Source organism: Eurypyga helias, unplaced genomic scaffold, assembly GCF_000690775.1.
Source record: "Eurypyga helias isolate BGI_N326 unplaced genomic scaffold, ASM69077v1 scaffold6541, whole genome shotgun sequence".
Taxonomy (NCBI): Eukaryota; Metazoa; Chordata; class Aves; order Eurypygiformes; family Eurypygidae; genus Eurypyga; species Eurypyga helias.
This window is the reverse complement of record NW_010231388.1, coordinates 30,150-48,311: the sequence shown is the minus strand read 5'-3', so window position 1 is coordinate 48,311 and position 18,162 is coordinate 30,150. Positions and strand designations below refer to the sequence as shown.

General features: G+C 38.9%; 1 protein-coding gene across 1 annotated transcript in view; it reads right to left on the bottom strand.

Annotated features, from left to right (window-relative positions):
- Nucleotides 1-391: 391 nt before the first annotated feature.
- The window catches only part of GMDS (GDP-mannose 4,6-dehydratase), a gene marked incomplete at its 3' end in the record, with an annotated part of 29,547 nt that continues 11,776 nt past the window's right edge, over nucleotides 392-18,162 (bottom strand). The window contains exon 4 of the mRNA XM_010161046.1: nucleotides 392-519. Coding sequence (XP_010159348.1) covers nucleotides 392-519 — 128 coding nt within the window. The remainder of the gene's footprint in view (nucleotides 520-18,162) is intronic.

The window sequence follows — 18,162 nt, the reverse complement described above, 5'->3', positions numbered from 1 at the left end:
GCCTCATTATACTAAAGGCCACCAAATTCCAGCAGGACTTTTGACTTTAGGTCATATTGCATCTTGCTGCAATCTTAATATTAGTCATAAAATTTGTCAAAATAATAGGAAAAATACTCTAAAATAGATCCACATCAGCCCCCTCCCCAAGGAATTCAGTCAAGGAATGTAAGCCCAAAGATTTATTTTGCTGTTCAGGTCATGCCTGGGGTAGACTGCGCTGTTACTGAATTCCCTAGTCTGAAATTAAGAGCAAGACAAAGTTAACAGGCCTCTATAGGCAAAAACATCCTGAGATAGCCCTCCGTGGACCATGACCTGAAGTTACAGTAACAAGCATTATCCCCACCACAAAGATGATTCAGAAAGAGGCATGTGGCCAACAGCTTACCTCAACGTAGTCCCTGGCATGGCCCCAGTCTCTCTTAGCATCCAGATTGCCCAAGCTGAAACAATCCAGCTGTCCGAGGTGAATCTTTGCTACTGATCGGCTAATTTTTCGAGTAACAAAGTTAGCCCCTGGAATAGAAATAAAAGTTAGTATCAACACAGTCACGGTGGCAGATAACAGGTCACAAGAAACACCTTGCACGGCTCAGCACATGGTACTTCTCATCTTCATTGTCTCCCTTCACACCACCTAGACCCCATGCCATCATTCATTGTTTTGAGTCAGCTAAGAAGCTTCCAGTGCAAGTGTCACATCAGCTGCACTTTCACAGCAAACATCTTTCTTTGTGGGACTTCTTAAGCATTCCTAATTTGCTGCCTCAGTATTCAGTCCAGGCATAAAGCCAAAGAAAATCATTTGGAATGTCAGTTCTTAAACACAAAATGCAAAGGTTACATAAAGAAGACAGACGTCTTAGACCACCCTCAAGTTTTTTGTTGGCATTTCTTTTTTTCTTTTTTCCTTTTTTTTTAAGGAATGCATACATCTAAATAAATTAGTTTATTAATAAAAAAGTGATACTATCCAAATACTACATGTTCTCCAAAGCCCTGTAATGGTTAAATACATTCTACTTTTCTAGTTATTTGGGGTTCTCTGTCCCCCTAGGTTCAGTGAGATTATGAATTTGGGATTTCAACATTTCCAGTTGAAGGCTACACATTATTTTATCATCTCTCAGTACTGTGTTCACTGTATTGCTTTCGAAAATCTGTGTATCCATTTTTGCTCCCTGTAAAGCTGCATTAAAAAAATATTTATTTTCATATCTTTTCATATCTATTTTCATATCTTGATTTTTAGATTATGATGACTGTCTTTCTAAAATGTGTCCAACAGTCTCCTCAAAAGCAGAGGGATTTGAATTTAGACCATGAGTTCAGGCTAAACCAGCCCAATGGCATCTGCACACTAATGAGCCACAAAAATTAAAATTACATGCCTTTTTAATAGCTAAAAAAAAAAAAAAAAAGATTGAGTGGTGACAGATGATACCTCATCCAAACGGAAAGCAGGAGAGCAAGTGAAAATGACTGCACTTGTAAAATGCTCTTAGCAAATTTCAAAAGTCCTAAGTAGTGCAGCTTGTATATTCAATGCCAATATGTATTTTTTTTCATTATGCACTCAGTTCTTGAGATATGCATCTTAATGTTTTCTTTTTCCTCTCAAACAAATGACAGGCTACTACAAAATTATTAAATAATGTGAAGTGTCCTTTTCAGACTACCAATTCTTCCTGTAAAGTCAAGAGCAATATAGTACCTTGCAACATTTGACTTTGCCAAAAGTAACAAAAAAGGGCACACCTATAAGAACCATGTGGAATGAAACAACTAAATAATTCAGACTTTACCACAGGATTAAGATAGAATTTAATTTTCTGTCAAGTGCTGAACTAATAGGAATCCTGGTTATTAGCCATTTACAATATACTATCAGTTTGCACTTGTTTTTTAAAGGATGAAAACCGTATAATTTCCATATTCCCTGAAAAAGTGTGCATATAAAAAGGAGTGTGATTTCCAAAATTTCAGAAAACATCCCCATACTGGGGAGTCTTTTCTTATATATATGTTCCTCAGAACTTGGACAAGTGAGTCAACTGCAGGATGAAAGCCCCAAGCCCTTCTTCCAGACTGCACCCGGCATACTCCACTTGAGGAATATGATTATCCCAAAGACAAACCAGAGCAAACCACAGGACCGACACTGTGACTCTGCTATTGCAAAGTACTGTGGTTCCCCTGTTCCTAGCTGGATGGCCTCTTTGGCTTAGTTGGACTGGCACTTCTCCAAAGATTGTTTCCATTTTTTACATTAGCAAAGTGCTTTAAGATCTTCACAAAGATTATTAGTAATTAATTAAAAAAAGAGTAAAACTATTACACAAACTTATTAGGATTAGCTCTGAAACTTCCTAATCTTCTGCACTGGAATAATTTCAGTTAGCATTATTTTTCAGTAAATAACAGTTGAAGGAGAAACTTTTTTCCTAGGATGAAGAATATGGATTTATGTTCCAAGCTGCAACTGAGTAAGAAACAAAACTGGCCATTTTCAACACTACATTCCCATTTGCAGTAAAAGCAGTGAGAGTTCTAGTCATCATATGCATTAGAGCAAGTTTTACTGTCAACCAACACGACTAATGACCATCAGCTTCCATTTTGGACCAAATGCTATTCCTTAGCATACCAAAAAAAAAGAAAAAAGTAAAAAAAAAGTATTAGGTTGTGTGTGTGAGAAAGAGAGAGAAATTCTATGCCATCAACTTAACTTGAAGTGCATGACAGACACTGCACAAGGAAAAGCAGGTTCATCTAGCACAACACAGCAAATACTAGTAACTGCAGTCTTCTTGCAGAGTAAGTGATAATGGGAGAGAAACGATCCTCAAAGATCTTCTCCAAGCAAAATCAGAATATACCTCAAAAGGCTGAAACAAGGAATGAAAGAGCACCACAGTGAAAAATTAAAACCTTTATTTTCCAGAAATATTCCAGTAAGACTTCAACAAAATAAAACCATCTTCTTGGAATTTCCTCAGCATTAAAGCTGTGGAAGAAATTTATGATACTGTTCATTTTGATAAACGTGATTAGAATTTTTTTCATGCAACCAAGGACTGAATGGCAGATTTCAGAAGCATTTAAATGATATGGTTCATAAATAATGTTTAAATACAGATTCTCTTCAAACACAGTATCTTGAAGTATTCCATTACACTATATGTTTGATCCCATGCCATTACATGCACATCATAACTAGAATTTAATCTGGTGCCCACTGGAGTCATGCAGAATAGTTAAGGCTATGTCAGCATTTCCATTATAAAGCCCTGTCCTAAGAGTTTGCAATCAGGCTATAAAATCTTGCTTTGGCCTGAAACTTGGCAGACATAATGTCTCTTTCCTCAGAAATGATTCTATCTGAAGGTCTATGTGGAGCGCTACAGATATCTTTATATAACTGAATACAAAGTACCTTTTGAGACACATAAATGGTTAGCTTTTTTCTTCCTCAGTAGGTATTGAGGAATTGTTAATGTTGAACTTAAAAGAGCATTTTCCACCATGGAATGGCCAGTTAGTACCAGTAAGAGCATGGACAGAGATGCTAGTGTGTTAACCACTTCACCCTTTATGTTGATTTTCATCAAGATCAAGATGGAGCAGCTAAAATGGCACCAGCTATCACAGCCTCAATAAGGCCTATATTATCATGCTACAAACATTACTAATTAATATGGAAATGTGTTGGTGGTAGCAACAGAAACTAGCTTAGATTGGTGGGGGAGAGGTCAGACTCCTATATTTTTCTCCTGTCTTTGTAATGCTTCCTCAGTTCAGAGAGGTTTTATTAAACACACTTCCCTGCTCACACCTAGCATGAATGTGGAGTGTTCAAAACTCTATAAATGCATGATATATTTTGACTTATTTGAACCTCTATTCCAAATGTGTGAGGGTGGCACTGTTCTGAGAACTCAGGACAAGCAAGAGAAGGCCCAGTTCTCACTCTCACAACAGGGCCAAGCATGTCAGGATAACTGCCTTGCACAGTTATCTGTGCAGCAAATACATCCAAACCATGATGGGCCAAATTTTGCTCTGGTTTGTGTCTCTACTGGCAGCACTGGAATTGCTGTACTGCAAAAACAGAGATCCAGCCAGAGGTTGCAAAGGATGACTCTGTGTATCCCACACATTTCAGCAGTTACAAACAGCATTGGTCCTGACACGTTGTTACATTTTAAAAGAGGCCTTAAACATGAGTTTTCATGATATTAACAGCTCTTTCAGGAACCCTGGGCATTAGCTTAGATTTGTTTTCAAAATCCAAGCCCTCCCTCGGAGATCATTAGCATTCCAATAGGAACCATAAGGTCTGATTTACAAACCTGATTTATCCTAGACACAATTTTAAGCAAGGATTCCTCATCAGGCAGCCCTGATCTGTAAAACATGTAACTTGTCAGCAAACCACTCTAGGAACAATACTACAATAAAAAGAAATAGCAAAAGTATAGTGCAATAGCTTTGGCTCTCCAGCCCAGGCCTGTCACCCACTGTGTCGCCGGGCTCAGGGTGGAAAACAGCTTGGGCAGCTCATCCCTTTAAAAAGGATGCTGCCTGCATCACATGTGGGAGTTTTGAAAGCTGGACACATCTCTTATTAACACACAGTTGAAACTATTGCTTTAGGAAGCACGGACTCCATGCACCTACAGTTCTAAAGCCGGATGCCCCAAGAGAGAAATATCTGGGTTTCTGCATGAGTACCCCATTCCTTTTATCAGCACTGGGGTTTCACCCTCTCTGTGCATCATCAGGAAACTGGCTGTTTGAAATAGGTGTTTTTCTCTAGAATCTGTTCATAAAAAAACAGCCAAATGGATGAGGCAGTTTTAGGAGCTGCTGTTAGAGTAACTGTTTCTTTACAAGAACATGCATTTTCCAACCCATCAAGGCTGCATACAAAACAACAAATGACAAACAACTCCTTTGTGGTCTTAAGGAGATTGCTAACCCTATACAAGACTAGCTGTATCACGCATACAAAAAGTCCATCCTTAATCCTAGTAATATCATAGAATAATAATCTGATAGCTGTGTATTGCTATTAAATGTTATCAGCTGAGATACAGTCCTAGCACAGTCTATCAATTTGCCCTAACATCTTTTTCTTCGTTCAGCGTAAAATATGATGAAAAGGTTTCTGTCTCTAAAGATACTGGCAGAAGAAGGGTGGGATATTTTTTCTCCAAGTTCCTACAGTTCTGGCATAGGTTCTAGAGGAAGCCTAACATGTTCAAACACATTGTGTACCCAGTGCTTCTACTAACCCAGAGGAACATATTTCTTTTAACATATGTATGTTGTAAATGATACATTTAATGAGATCATTAAGATGTTTTAATTGCCTGAAAATCCACACTGCTCATAATTTCCACTCTATTAGAAGCTTTTCCATTTTTGTAACAAGCTCAAATTAAAAGACAAAGCAAGACCCAGTTTTTCTAAGAAAAGAAGTCCAGAGTCTCCTTTGGCTTATACTGATGAAATTCAATAAAAACTATTCTGGAGTCAATGGGGTTGCATCAATGTAAACCAGAGGAAAAATCAAATTACAGATTATTGAATTAACCTTCCATATTTTGGGTTTAAATAGAAACAATTGATACAGTACTGCATTTTGGTAAAACTAGTAAATCAGCTACTTAGTATATGTTAAACACTCAGGCATTTTAATTGTCAATCCACTCTCAATTTAAAATAACAAATTGTTCTCACAACAATTATACAAAGTAGAAATATCATTGTTTGGAAAGAAAAGAAACATTACTCTTAAAGATGATTTTTTTCTTTCCAGCTCTTCATAATACACTGCACATTTTACACAGCAAGTATGGCTACATTTGGATGAGCTTGCCTGAAAGTCCACAATCAGATTTCTGCAAAATGAAATATGTATGAAATAAGGGCGATATGACTCATAAGCAACTCATTGTAAAGTCATGCACTGCATGGGAAACATCTTCCTGACCTAGGTAATAAATCATTTTATTTCCTGAAACATGAGATACAGTGCTTTAATCTTTACATTTTAATCCTGTAGAGCATAGCTGGAAATACTTTGCTTCATCATAACATTTCCAATCTCTATGTCCTTTAAAATTTTAATAGTATATTATGATGATGGGTTTATCAGATTTTTAATACATTTGCAATGTTTTTCAAACATTTTCAGTTTACACCCCTCAACTATTTTCCAATGCACATGTGAGATCTCTAAACAGGGAAGATAAAGCTACTAAAAATAGGCTTGTCTACAGTTTATTCTTCATCAAGCCCCTGGGAAATAATCATGTAACAATAAAATCCAGAAATTGAAAGCAGTGATCTGATAATGTGGTGATAAAATTGTCCTACCTTTTCAAGTGATGCTCATTTGGTAGCACAATACAATTAAATAGCATTCATGCCTTTAAATATTTCTAACAAAGACATTAATGGGCATACCACGTGAGTTATTTCCTTTAATAACATATTGACTCACATTTTGAACTTTCCAATGCCAAAAGTAAAATGTGGTAAGTCTGCTTTACCCCATTCTCCATTTGCACCACATTTTTCAATGGAATTCCTTGGGTAATACAAAAGACACCACTTTTAAAAGCGAGGAGATTGAGGTAGAAGGGTATGCACAGGTAGGAAACAGCAGCAGCAGAAGGGTGGCACAATGAAGGGGATTGACGCTTTTCAACCCAAGAACACCTCTGCCCCCAACATCCACTTGCACACTGAGAACATTTGGACAGCTGAGGACAATGGGAGGTCACACGAACTAGGCATGGAGGCAACAAAAAATAATGATTTTTATAACCTGAGGGGAAAGTAAGAGTGGGAGACAATCTCATGAAGAATGACAGTGTACAGAAATTGGGAGGGAATGCAGAAAGTAGGGAGACTTTATTTTTCCCAGTGGGTGGAAAGATAGCATGAAGCTTACCTGGGGGTAACTAGTAAGCCCCATAAGAAAAGCACATGAAAGTAGAGCGAGAGACCTACCAACCACTGCCAGAGTATGAGAATCAGAGGTGATGTTTGTCACAGCACAGCGAGCTACGCTCCCCTGTGATTCAGTGGAGCTAACCCTGCACCAGGGATCTCTCATCGGGGCTTTAAACTCCTCACGACTGTTCTGCATACAAAGAGATACAAGTTTCCATCTCCCAATGAACAATGACAGGATGATTTCTATGACTGCATAGCAACAGTTCTCTAAAGTAACTGTGAAAAAATGATGTTTAATTAGCAGAAAATCTGCATGTGTAATGCGTAACATAAAGCTATTAGATTTCACATTCAAAATGCCCTTACTTGGGAACAATTACACACCTCAGATCTATTATAGGGGCTTGTTAAAAGGATAGGGTGGCATACCAGCAATAACTGCTGGGCGAAAGGTGCTATTTTAGTATGTTTTCTCCATATAATTTTTCTTAAAATATTTCCCCTCAGGAACTGTGCACTGAACAGGAAAAGGTGAGGCATCAAAGATACTTATAAAGGAAAACCCAAACATTAATACTGAAAACAATATGTAAAAGTGTTATTCCTGTTCCCAAGTTTATGCTGTTAATGGCACTTGCATAAACAGAGCAGCATTTCGCTTACAGAAAACTTAACCTTTTGCTCCAAACTATTCACTTTGATTTCTTAATCGCAGTTCATATACACTAAATTTTAAAACAAAGGTAAATGTCTTTAGCCACTCTGATTTGTTAATACTCATTTAAGCCATGTTCTTTAAATTGTACAAATAATGTTATTGAATTAAACCTCTCATTTAAGCTGCCACAGAATTAGACAAGTCCTTGCACATATGAGCTATGGGTAAGCATGAATGTGCTTGCCCATCAGTGCAGAATCTTTATATTGTTTAAGTGTGTGTAAGCAATTGGACTTAAGTACATACTTTGCTGAAAAGGTGCTACAATAGCTAGAAATGTATGCAACCAAAAGGAAAACCCAGCACTTGCAGAAAATGGAAATGCCACACAGTCTAAGGCAACTTGCACAAAACCCCAGATTTTAACTTTTGTTAAATAACTATCAAAGTTCAGACATCTTTTCCCTTAAATTTAACACCCCTTTCCTTTTCTCCCTGCCTTTCCCCTCCTCCATCCTCTCAGCAACCAGTAGCACATGAAAAAAAGATGCCTTTTGATGGTTCAAGCTGAGACATTCAGGCTTTACCCTAGCACTCCCTTGAGATGAAGCAGGCAAGGCTTTTAATCTTACCTGGTGACACATGGCTGACTAATACAGTTTCTTGGACCTTCTGACCTCTGAGGACTAAGTCTGGTTGGTCTTTCAGCCTCTCCAGGTGGCCGGGACATCAGCTTGTGGTGGGTCACTGTATACAATCAAAGTTTTGCACAGGTCTTCCATGTCTTTCTGTGCACCCACAGTAGTGCTAACTTTTCACGTGCAAATTTCTGAGTATAAAATGTGTCATTTTGCTGCGAGTCTGGGGTAAAAAGACCTTTCATTTACTCCTACTGAAGGCAAAAGAGACTGTAATAAGAGCTAGACTTAAAATCAATCACAGTGGCATACAACTTTGCTGAGTCAGTGCTGATGTATTTTCTTGGAGAGAAAAAAATGGTCTAGCTACAGCCAAATAACTTATTAGAAACTCTGCCTCCCACACAAATTAATAAGCAGTCCTAGACGAGTTTGACACTTATACAGTATAACTCAAAATATTCTTAAATCCAAGTACCTCCCTTTTGAGCTTTGTTGCCCAACTGTTTTTCTTTTAGGACTTTCTTCTGGTTAGCTTTGTGACAGTGGTAGTCCTCAAGGCACCCTTTAGGCCCCCAGTACATCATTTGGTAAATGTGTTTGAATTTTCATAAATTACTCTTTGCTACAGGAGTCCTGGAGCCACCAAGGGTGGGGGATGGGGGTGGAAGGAGGGTGTCCTGAAGCACAGCTGAACTGTATTTCCAAAAAGCCATGGGCAAAGACCTCATCAAGAAGTAACAAGCTGGGGAATAGTGACAGCTGAAGGGAAGGAGAAAAAGAAATCTCAGCTTATGCAAACACAGAGAGAACATTATTTTCTAGTACTTTAACAATGCATATAAAACACAAAGTGCTACATTTCCTTCCATTTTCTGTATTGTGAATGATAAGATTCTCAACAAAGATGTGTTGAGAAGTACATCAACACCAGTGATGATCCCAACAATCCAATGTACAAATCATCAATTGTGATGGTCGGCAATTAGCAGTACAAGGATGAATTGCTCCGGTTACAAATACCCCTTCAGACTCATAACAGGCTAATCAAGTAAACACACGGTTCTGACAGAAGAGTGAAAAAAAAATCTTCACAGTGTGTGCTGTGGGGTTCAGCCGAGCTGGTGTGACCAGGGGTATGAGATCGACTCACAGTGCTTTCAGCCCACTCTGCCTGCCCCAGCTGTCCCCGTTTTATCAGCTCTGCTTCTGCACAGGGACACGTGGTGCTGCTGAGGACAGGGCAGGACAGCACTGGAAGTCATTGTCTTGGATAAAACCAAGGCAATGCCCCCTCAGATGCAGTATTTTAACAACGAATGTCCTTAAAACAAGCTTCGGAGTAATTATGTGGGGGGAAAAAACCCAACACTAAAGTAAAGTCCCAGCCCTAATACTTTAAGAAGAGAATAGGAGGGAAAGGAAGAGGCAAACTGACAATGCACCAGTAAAAGTGCAAGCCAACAAAGACAGCATGTCCCTTCTGCTCCTGAAAGACTTGGACATGTTTGTCCTACCTATGCTGACCCCTTGTATTAAGAAAGCCAATAAAAACATTATTTCACCTAGCTGTACTTACGGCCAGTTGCCTAAACTTCCCATAAAATGTTATGTCCTTATTTCAGAGCAGGCCCTGATCACTCTCGTGGGACCCTGAAGTTAAGCAAGGGTGCTACAGCTTCCACACCCAAGCCCTCAACTGGAAATGCCACCAGGCAGACCGGCAGCTCTCCCACAGGCAGAAAAGAGACGTCAGGAGGTTGCATAAGGGCCACTGCTGAGACCAAATCCCCCTCTGGGACAAACCTTGGGCATGTTGCTAATCTTCAGTTTAAAAAGAAAAAGACACAGAGGCAAAGAAATGGACACTCTGCTTACTGAGAAAATCACTTGAACACAGGAAAACAGTACAATTACAGCTTTTTGAAATGTACATGCTTTTCAATGAATATTCCCCTTTTCTAACACTGCCACTGAAACTGAATCCCACTTTTGCATTCTTTCCATCTGGGAATAATGTTTCTCTAGTGTAATTAATACTTAAATTAAACAAAAATAAATATGCAGCTATAAACCCAGGGAACTCAGTTTTCTGGCAAAATAAATTGGTGCAGTTTCACTGATGTCAGATTACGCAAGTTTGCAAAGAAGAATCCAAACTGAAACATTCAACCATTAATGCAGCCAATCATCACAATAATTTTGCATAAGAAAATGTGAAACAAAACATTTGGAAAGTGTTTAAATGGCAAAAACCAGAGTATCTAAATAAAATGTCCACTTACTGCAGTTCAAATTGTCATGCTCACTACTGTTTTAATATCAGTATTTTTAAGAACATTTCTTCCTTTGTGGACTCCTGAAATTCATTCTTATCCTGTTTTTGTGATATTTCCCATTTAAGTTAGTTTACACTTCCTCTAGGAACAGAAGAGGCAGTCAGATCACCTGCTGTTCTGAGATGCCTACAGTACTTGAGTACAATGGGGTGAAACCAGGACAGAAAGTTAGCCCAATTCTGAATTTCCTGGCTTTGTATTTTTAGCGGGACCTTTCACATAATTTTAATATCCCCACAGGTAGCTGCGCATGCTCTCAGAAACACACATGCACATACACACACTCTGTACACGTTCCGGAAGAAATCTGTAAATTCTTGCACTAAAAGTTAGAAGTATGTGTAACAGTGTTGTTTTTGAACACACAATGATACAGTTTCACAAAGCATATCTAGATTAATTACATATTGTAATTTTTTTCCTAACAAGGTTGCCCCCTCCGCAGAGGACAGACTTGCTCTGAGAACAGAGACTACTGTCGTGTGAGAAATGAGGTGGGCAGGGGTCCATGGAGTCTGAAGCAAAGATAAAGAACTGCAGAAAAAGAAATGGTGGGTTCTCAGTTCAGCTTGATGGAAAAATGAATAAAAGACTGTTTTCTTCTGCACATTCTGAAAAGGTGCTTAGAAGGTCACTTAAGCCAAGGTTCTTATTTAGTCACTGTCGCATATTCCTCTGTGTGCTTGACTATCAAGCCCTCAGATGCAAACAGATGGGAGTTTTATTCTGAACATCAACCAATCAATCAGTAAATGCAGACAGGGGTTTCTTTATGGCTTAGTTTCTCATCTGAAAAATGGGGATAAAATGCCAGTGTTCTACAGGAATTTGAGAAAGCTATCTTGCTATTTGTGAAACACTGAGAGATTCCAAGTACCCTGGAAGAGTGAAAAAGGAAAGAAATCATTCTCAGAGCAAGAAGAGTGGCCATGAAAGGGGCACAGACTAAATCTGCTGTCAAAGAATTCCTTTCTTCCCCTCTGCCCCGATAGATTGAACATTTAGTCATTTGGGTGAGAACTCTCCCTTCTGTGCAAGGAGTAAGGAGGAGAGAGCCTGTTGGGGGAAAAACCTAAGGTGCAAACAAGGGCTTTATCAGGACACATTGGCAGAACTTCGAGTTATGTTTGTGGAGGTACTCCTTGTTCAGTCACTACACAATTTTGTAGCTAATCAAGTCTGCAATGTTCCTTTTCCATTCCTTTAATAGTTTTCAGGATGTGTTTGTATTGACCTCGTTTCTTATGCCCACACTAACATCTTTGGATGGTGAGGAAAACTGCAACTGCTGCGGCCACAGAATTCTTAAGTTTCCTGCTGCAGTCCAGAACTCCCTTCCAAAACTGGACAAAACTGTATTTTAAATAGTTTCCCAATGCTCAGTGAAGAGTTCTTCTCTCACAGGGCAGTTCATCAAGGGGCTCGAGGAGCTGGGAGGGAAATCGCTGAAATTTAACCCTGAACCCCATATGAACCCAGGGATTGGGACAGCATATTTTCCACTGTCCTGCCATCTGCTGCTTCACTGCACATGGTAATCTTTGGCAACCCCACTGAGAGCTGCCTGGGCTATGGCTGTGTTCAGACAGGGTGTAGAAAGAAAAGACACTGAGAATGTCATGGCTGGCTGACCAGACTACTGAGATCAGAGAGATTATGCCTCATTTGCTCACCGAGCCCTGTCAAAAGCAACACCATTTAACTGCAGGTACTCAAAACCCAACAGGCATGTTTAAAGGAATTCTAGGCTTAAAAAGAGGACCATTCATAATGTGCATTTGTTGGGGATACTGTAGCTACCACCTTTTGGCAATTATTCATGAGATTTTTAAAAGAAAGTTCACAGTGCCCAGTGTTTCAGGTACAACTTGTGTCTGGCAGAAAGCATCATAACCAATTTATGGGACACACGGACCTGGAAGATGACTCAAGGCAGTTATAACCAAAAGGGACCTAATAGCACAGCAAACAGAGATAACAGAGAAAAAAACATAGCTGTTATTTTAAAACAGCTACAGTCCGTTTATCTCCCGACTGTGAAATGCTGCACAGTATGGGAGTGTGAGGGTTTGGTACTTACATGCATAACCCTCATATGTCATCTCATGACAAGGGACCTCCCTTGAGCTGGAGCCAAATCTACATTTGTTCCCCAGAGCACCCCCATAGGCTCCAGATGCAGCAGGCAAAGAATAAGCTGTCAAACTCTTATTTCCTCTGACCACACTCTTCTGAATAAGGGCCCCAACTCTTTCAGTGACAAAAGTACCAAACGTTTACCCACAGAATTTACTGACTATTTCGAAATGATGACTGTAAAAGCTAAGGAATATTTCAGAAGTGTCTTAGAGCTGCTAAGGGATATTTTCTAAGGCTGTTAGACATGCAAGAAAATTACTGTAGGACACAGAGTTTCTGTAGGATTTGGAATCAAATCATGCTGACACCAACCTCCTGTTATTAACATATCTCCCTCATCCTCCCTGCTTCTGCCAGAATACTAGAAATGAAGATGTAATTTTATATGTGTCTACAACAACATCCTGCCCTATTTATTCACTCAAAATACTGATCTTGGAAATGACAGTGCCTTCTCTCGTATCTGCTTGGGAAAACAAAGGCACTTCAGTAAGATAAACTTCTCCAGTGGCTGCAGAACTGTGGTTGGCAGATGTCAGGGCTGAAAAATATTCTTCTAATTGCAAAGGGACACTACGAAATTGTCCTCTGACGTCGAATAGGCAGTCGTTGTCACCATTTCTTCTTCCCTGCTGCTCTACTGCCTCCACTCTGTCTGCCTCACAGGGAGATGGGAAAGGAGACAGAAGAAGCCATGTGAGGGAGAAGGAACAGGCATCTTTTTCCCAGCTCCAGCTGTGTTGGAGCCAACAAGCTCCGTTGTTTTGATGATTCCAGGACCCTCGCATCTCATTTCATCTCTTCTCATCAGAGGTGCACAGCAGAGGTGGGAACAGCCTGTGGGCTTACAGACAGAGCTTCTGAAATCCTTAAGCTGTTTCCTCCTAGAAACAGTCCTTGTCTCTCAAAGTTGGAATCGAATACCCTTGACCCCAACCTTTCATTAGTAGATTCTGCACCCAGGTAACTCTTGCGGCTCGCAAGGGAGTTTTGCTAGTGTTGAGCGTTGTAAACAAAAGGCAAGGCAGGAGCAACATGTTAAAATCAGTAAGGCAAAGAGATCAAACATGCTTTCCATGGTATTTTCTTTTGATGTGAATGCATAGCTTGAAAAGAATAGGTTCGAAGTAAAAAGCTACCCATTAACATTCTCAGTTTAAACTGCTTCTCTGCTGCTAAGCTCCACTGAATCAGAGCTCCTGCTCCTGCTCTCATTCTTGACTTACAATCTCAGTGACACCCATGAAGCTGGGCAGACCCATGTCATACAATGTACTAAATGAAGCAACTTTTAATAATAACAAGAACTGGCAGGTAGCCATGTTAGAGGAGTAATGTCCTGCAGCATAAAAGTCTTTGTTGTTCTCCTTACTGCAAAGGAAGAAAATCTCTTTAAACATTTTTGATTCAAATGATCATTTGACAGAAATGACAGACAAGACAAATGGCTGTAAAACAAGGCAATTGGATTTCCTACCACTACAATATCTTACTTGGCTCCCATGACACAATTTCTCTGTTATTCTGCCTTGCCATGGTAAAGTAAACTTACAGACTACCCAGAAAACAGATGAGTGTAATCAGTCCTTTATAAATTATATCCCTTCACTCAAGGAAAGCAAATAACTTTGCCTGCTCTATAATAACTGTTTCTAATACTTCATTTATTCTTTAAATTGTTTATAAAACACTTCAAGAGAGGTCAAGATGAGAGGGCAACAATAATTGGAGATTAAGGAGACTCTCTAAGTATTTTGCACCTGTGAGTAAACACTTTGGCCATTGTTATGATACAAGATAGATCTACTAAAAAAAAAACCAACTTATTTATGATTTTCTTGAACACATGTTATTTCGTCTGAGAGAGTGTCCTCATCTTTTCCACAGCTATTTCAATTCAAATTTATGCAGCTGCAAACTTGCCTGATGTCACTTGATAGGCAAATAACAATAGGTTTAACCTGGTCTCCTATGGAAGAAACCTGAAGGAATAATGAGCTGAGGGTAACTGACCTTGTGAAGCCTTCTCCAAGTTTCCTGGGGAAGCAGAGGCTTTTGTCCTCGGAGTTGTTAAAGCCCACAGAGTCAGGAACAGACAGAACTGAGCTCAAGGGACAGTGATGTGAATTTAGATTCAGGACTGGGTTTCAAAAACAGGTTTCAAACAAAAGGGGCCATCGTGTCCTTCCGCAGTCCCTGTGGCATGGTTCTGAACTCTTCCTATGCCCGTGCACAGCACTAACACTGGTCACGGCTCTGTTCTGGAAAAGGGAACTATTTAACCTCTGCAACATCATCTCTTGAGCTGCTGAGTGTCACAACTGTGCAGATGCCCAATGAAGCTTAACACATCTGTTAAGACCAATCAATATCGTCGATACTTTGGAAGCACATATGGATAAAACTTACGAAATCCTTAAACCCTCAATCCATTTTTTTTTTTAAAACAGTTAAAATGTAGCCCATCAGAAAATAATGCTCCTTATCCATGTTTCTGCATAGCACAGAAGAGATTGCTAAATAAACCACTCGTGTCCCCTAAGATCTCACCTGCCAATTAAAAACCCAAACAATCTGCTGAAAAAGAAAAAATCCAATCAAAACCTGAGTAATTATACAGAAATAACAAACTTCAACATGACAAAAATATTTGCTGAGGGATTGAAAATGATTATTCCTTGTCACTACCTGTTAGTCAACCACTGCAGCACTGTATGGTCCACATGTCAGCCAGGGCTATACTACGACCAAATAAAGCAGCTTACCCAAAGAGAGTGAAGTGCACAAGGTAACTAAGCAGTGCCAAATTATGAAAAAGCTGTTTCTTTTTTTCCCAGTCAAACTGAACTGAAAATTGGTTTAACTGCCTTTTTTTTCTTCCCTAAAGTGGGAGCTGAACCACAACTGCTACCTGAACCACAACTGCTACCTGAACCAAAGCCTTTGCTGAACCTAATCCAGAACTGATCCAAGACAAAAGTACCTGATTATTGGATCAGAATAATTGTTTAAGAGAAAATTTCCCAGAAGAAATTCCCTTATTGCATAACTTCACATTTCAAAATGGTTTATTTTTCAGCTTGAACTAATTCAGAAATACCAAGGCAGGTAAATAATTATTGATCTGACCAAACTGAACTGACTTGAGTCAGAGTCAAAGAAAATACAGACCTGAACAAAACTGGTTCTTCATGCTGTTTCACTTGGGTTTTTTTTTTTCAATTATTGGTTTCCAAGCATCACAAGCCCATGTTCTGATAATACAGGAAGAACAATTTTTCTTTCATTTTTAAGTGAATTATATTAAACTTAGCAGTTTTTTACACAAACATTATTTTATAGTAAAGGGGAAATGAGGCCAAGCAAACATTTCCAGGTAGCTGCCGCCTACATCATTACATAGTTGACTAATTCTGCGTTTAGAAATAGGAAATTATCAGGTCCTCTTAAAATTATTAACATTATACTTCTGTCTTGGAAGCCTGTAAAGTGCTCACCTTTTCAATCTGTAAGCCTCCCTGTGCTTTGAAAAATCTGAATGCTCTAGTCATTATACAGCAGGTCTGGAAATCTGATCAAGGCAACTGAGCTGTTAATAACAGCTCTTACTGTTAATAACTTTCTTTCTAAAATCAATAGAACCAAACTTAAAGTCAGAGCCTGTAAGCATCAAGATGCCTCTGTAAGTATTGGTAGGATCATGGCTATAATTCCGTGGGTAATAAAAGGCTGAAACATTCAAAAAGAACTTACTGCATCATTTGACTGCATAAGCATTTCTTTCCAGATAGGCTACAGAATAATAAGAGGCATTTTCCTTAACCTAATGAGGATTAATGTTCTAATTTTTCCCCTCTTAGTACTCTACAGGAAAAGTGTTAAATCTTCCATATTTTGTTTTAATTCAATACCAAGCCTTTTATAGTCAGTATTAAACTACTTTCTTTTAACCAGCAGAAACAACATTAAGTTTGACTGAACCCTCATGTACATTATCAATTTGAACAATTTTGATTTATCTTGCTTTTACAGCAAATTTTACTGAGCAGACTAATTCCTTCATCGGAATTTCATGTACAGGCAAACATTTTCAAGAATCATCCACATACTCACACACATGCATAACTCTGGAAAAAATGAATGAACATTCCCTGATGACTCTGTGGGTTTCTTCATGGGTGTTGATGCCTGGTTATCATTGTCTATAAATGTGATGGTAAACCAGATGATATCACCACACCACCAAACCCACAAGGAACCTGTAGAACCAAAGTGACAGGAGACACTTAACTTACTTGCAAGTAGACCAAAATTGTGCAATAACTGCAGCACACTAATGAACTCAAACCCAGAATTGCTTCATCCTATGATTTCCAAACAAAGAGCTTATTTTTCCTTTAAGAGCAGTATAAGATTATGATACTTTTCTTATGAAGTGAGAATGAGACACAAGTAAAAATTTAATAATGACCTGTTATTTATCTGTTAGTTTTCTGACGCTATTTTGGCAATGTATTCTGGATTCATCAGCACAAGAAAAACTGTTGCCTGTTCCTTAGTAACATCATCAGGAGCACTCACAGAACTAGGCAGCAAAGGTAATATTTGTGTACTGTTGTTACATGAAACAGAGCTTTCAAGTTCACAGCCTCAGTTACTGTTACACCAGTCTGGCTTGTTTTCCTTAAATATTGCATGGTGTATGGGGACAATTAAATATGCTAAAACTAAAAATCATATATATGCTACACTTTTTCATGCCAAACTCAAACAGGTCTAAAGAAAAATGTATATTATTTGTAATACATACTCATTTTACTAGTTAATGGACTCATTCACAGTAGAATCCTTACCTGAAGATGCAAACAAAACACAAGTTATCTGATGTCCACTGTATAGAATTTAAATAAATGGACTTAGAGCACATTAAAACTGTGTTAGAAAACAGAGTATCTAAAATTTGAGGAGTACTGCAAATAGAAACCATGAACTAGAACATAGCAAGGACTGTGATGGTAGGCTATGATGAGCCAAAGGCAGAAATACTTTTCCAAAAGTAGGAACACCAGAATATCTATGAGGACACACTAAATATAAAGGAGACCCATTGGGCCACACTCTAACCCACACACATGACAAGTAATTTTCACCAGAAGTCAGGTGATTCAAATCACTACGTAGAAATTGCTGTGTATCTGAACAGGTTATGGCCCAGGACACAGAGCGGCACACCATTCTGCTACTCAGAAAAGGAAAAGCACATACACTCCCTAGTTTTAGACCTCAAAGGGAGCAGAGATTTGTCCATGATACCTGAATCACTACCCCAATAGAGCACAACAGCAAATCACACTACTAGCACCAGTCTATCCCATTTACCCATTAAGGAAGGGACAAAACACTACTGTCATCTCCT